Consider the following 2,500-nt stretch of genomic DNA (forward strand, 5'->3'; position numbering starts at 1 on the left):
TTCTGTGTCTAGTGGCGTGGCGAGGTGGTGGAGCGTCGGGAGGGAGGAAGTGACGGTGTCTAGGGTGGGAAAGCAGGCTTTCCCCAAATTTCTTTAGTGACTCACCGTGCCGCTGGGACACCCTAGATCAGGGGATCCCAACCTTTTTGCACTCGCGACCCTTATCTAAAAATTTGGAACCCATGTGACCCCCTACTTAGGGCTTACTATCATCAGCTTAATTTTCCTTTAATTTTCCATTAAGGAGAGGAAAAGGAACATCTAAGAAAATACTGAAAAATGCTGTAATGATTTATTAGCAAATTAAATCACATTGGACCAACCTGAATTCACAAAAAGAACATATATTTCTTAAGCCACGTCCACACGGTCGAGCACTGTCCGCCGGGCACGAGGGCTTTGCTCGACAACGGGCAATTTCATCGGGCAAACCATCAAACTGTCCGTTCCCGGCGCCATTTGCGGGCAATGGATGGAGGGGCTGACATCGCTGCCAAACGCATGAGGTCAGGTGCGAGCAAAGTTAGCAAACCCGCTCAGTACAGACCGAAGTTACCTTACAATGTCCGCACCTAGTACTAGTGTGTACTGGTCTCGACAAGACGTGCTATTGGTGCTATGCTTTTCCTCATATTTGTCTCTTGCCTTTGTATATATGGCTTCACTTTCGAAAGGAGAAAAGAAAAGCTGCTTATGTTCATTCTCATGTAACTGCAAAACAATTGTTCATTTTCATCCTGCAATTCACGTAGGATTGTCACTGAGCTTCCCATTAAATCACGTCTTTGTAACCACTCCCGGCATCAGGCATGTCTCCGTGATTTCTTGTTTTTCTTTTTAATGCAGGCAGCAATATAAAGCTGTAAAGTGCTACCTTCTTTCCAAGTATGGCGAGAACCATGGTTATCGTACCGCACTGAATCACTCCCTCCCAACCTCTGCTTGCGGCCAACTAACCTCCAACCACCATCGTCAGCCGTGTGGACACTTTGCGGGCAGAGTCTGCGGACTTTGCCCGGTAAGGGCAAAGTCTGCCAGGCACAGCTCGACCGTGTGGACGCGGCATTAAAATGATATTAACATACGTTTGAATAGCTATCCAACCCAGTTAGTGGGATGCCTGATCTTGCATTTCAGCAGCAAGCTTTGAAATTCGTGGCCGAAAATTTGTTAGAGCCAGTCTCATGTCATCTCCAACATCCAATCTATTCCTATTCTTTGTTTTTATATTGACAAGAGTGGAAAATCCTGCCTCACACAATTATGTAGAAGCGGACGGAACAAGGACACGTAAAACTATCATGCTGACTTTGGAGTATGACTGATACCAGAACTGAGTCAATGATTTCACCTTGAAGAGATCATGAGCTGAAGAGTCGTTCCTTAGATCCAAAAATTCATCTTGGATTTCATCTGGGATGCTGGATACATCAAGCTCAGTAGAAAATGGGTTCCTTACCAGGGCCTCTTGTTCCTGTGATAGCTCAGGGAAGTAACGCTCGACTTCCTTTTCTAGAGACTGAAGATGTTCGGTAATCTCATCATTGCGGAACTGATCCAGTTGGAGCTGAGACTCATCCATCACTCCACAAAGTTTTTCAAACATAGTGATGTTTCCAAGATTGGTTTTCCGAAGCCAGTTCTGCAGTTTGGAATCTAAGGCCCGAAGACTATCTTGAAAAAGAAGAACGTGTGTTTCCCTTCCTTGAAGCCTCAAATTGAGCTTGTTCAGCTGGTCAAAAATATCGGCTAGGTGCGCAACCCTTTTATTCCATGCTTCATCTTCGAAGTGAACAACAAGATCTTTCCTTCCTTGAGTCTGCAGAAATAGCTTTATTTCATCTTTCATTTCAGAGACACGATTGATAACGTTTCCTTTCTACAACCAACGTACTGCGGTGTAGAAGAGAAGGACTTTGTGGCCAGCATTCATGTCTCTGCATAGTTCTTTGAATAGGCGAGTGTTGAGTGCTTGAGTCTTCACATAATTTACGATTTTGATTACAGATTCAAGCACTTCCTGCAGAGAGGCAGGGAGAGTCTTATTGTCGAGAGCGTATCGGTGAATCATGCAGTGGATGCCCTTTGCTTGAGGTGCTAGCTTCTTCACTCTCGATTGGAATCCTGATTTCGATCCCAGCATTGAAGATCTTCGTCTTAGAAAAAAGTTGAAACTTTTTCCATGACATCAGCTTTTGTTGTGGTTTCAAGTGCACTCCAGAATAAGAATTCGTCTACTCCTAACAAGGCTACGCGACCCCCCTGCCAAGGCTTCTCGACCCCCCAGGAGGTCGCGACCCACCGGTTGGGAATCCCTGCCCTAGATAGAGTAAGGGTGGTAAGAGCGTGGTCGTCACCACTCTACTCCACGCCCAGGATGATCCTGCACGCTCTCTTTTGTACCCGTGTGTGTGTGTGTGTGTGTGTGTGTGTGTGTGTGTGTGTGTGTGTGTGTGTGTGTGTGTGTGTGTGTGTGTGTGTGTGTGTGTGTGTGTGTGTG

The 2,500-nt window shown here is 45.9% G+C and overlaps 1 protein-coding gene across 1 annotated transcript; it reads right to left on the bottom strand.

Annotated features, from left to right (window-relative positions):
• Positions 1-1,261: 1,261 nt before the first annotated feature.
• LOC143034273 (zinc finger BED domain-containing protein 5-like) lies at positions 1,262-1,849 on the bottom strand. Its single transcript, XM_076200208.1, has one exon. The coding sequence runs from the start codon at positions 1,847-1,849 to the stop codon at positions 1,262-1,264; it is 588 nt and encodes a 195-aa protein (XP_076056323.1).
• Between the last annotated feature and the right edge of the window lie 651 nt (positions 1,850-2,500).

The sequence above is a fragment of the Oratosquilla oratoria genome, chromosome 17 (genome assembly GCF_046742065.1).
Source record: "Oratosquilla oratoria isolate Oo_2021 chromosome 17, ASM4674206v1, whole genome shotgun sequence".
In the NCBI taxonomy this organism is placed as follows: Eukaryota; Metazoa; Arthropoda; class Malacostraca; order Stomatopoda; family Squillidae; genus Oratosquilla; species Oratosquilla oratoria.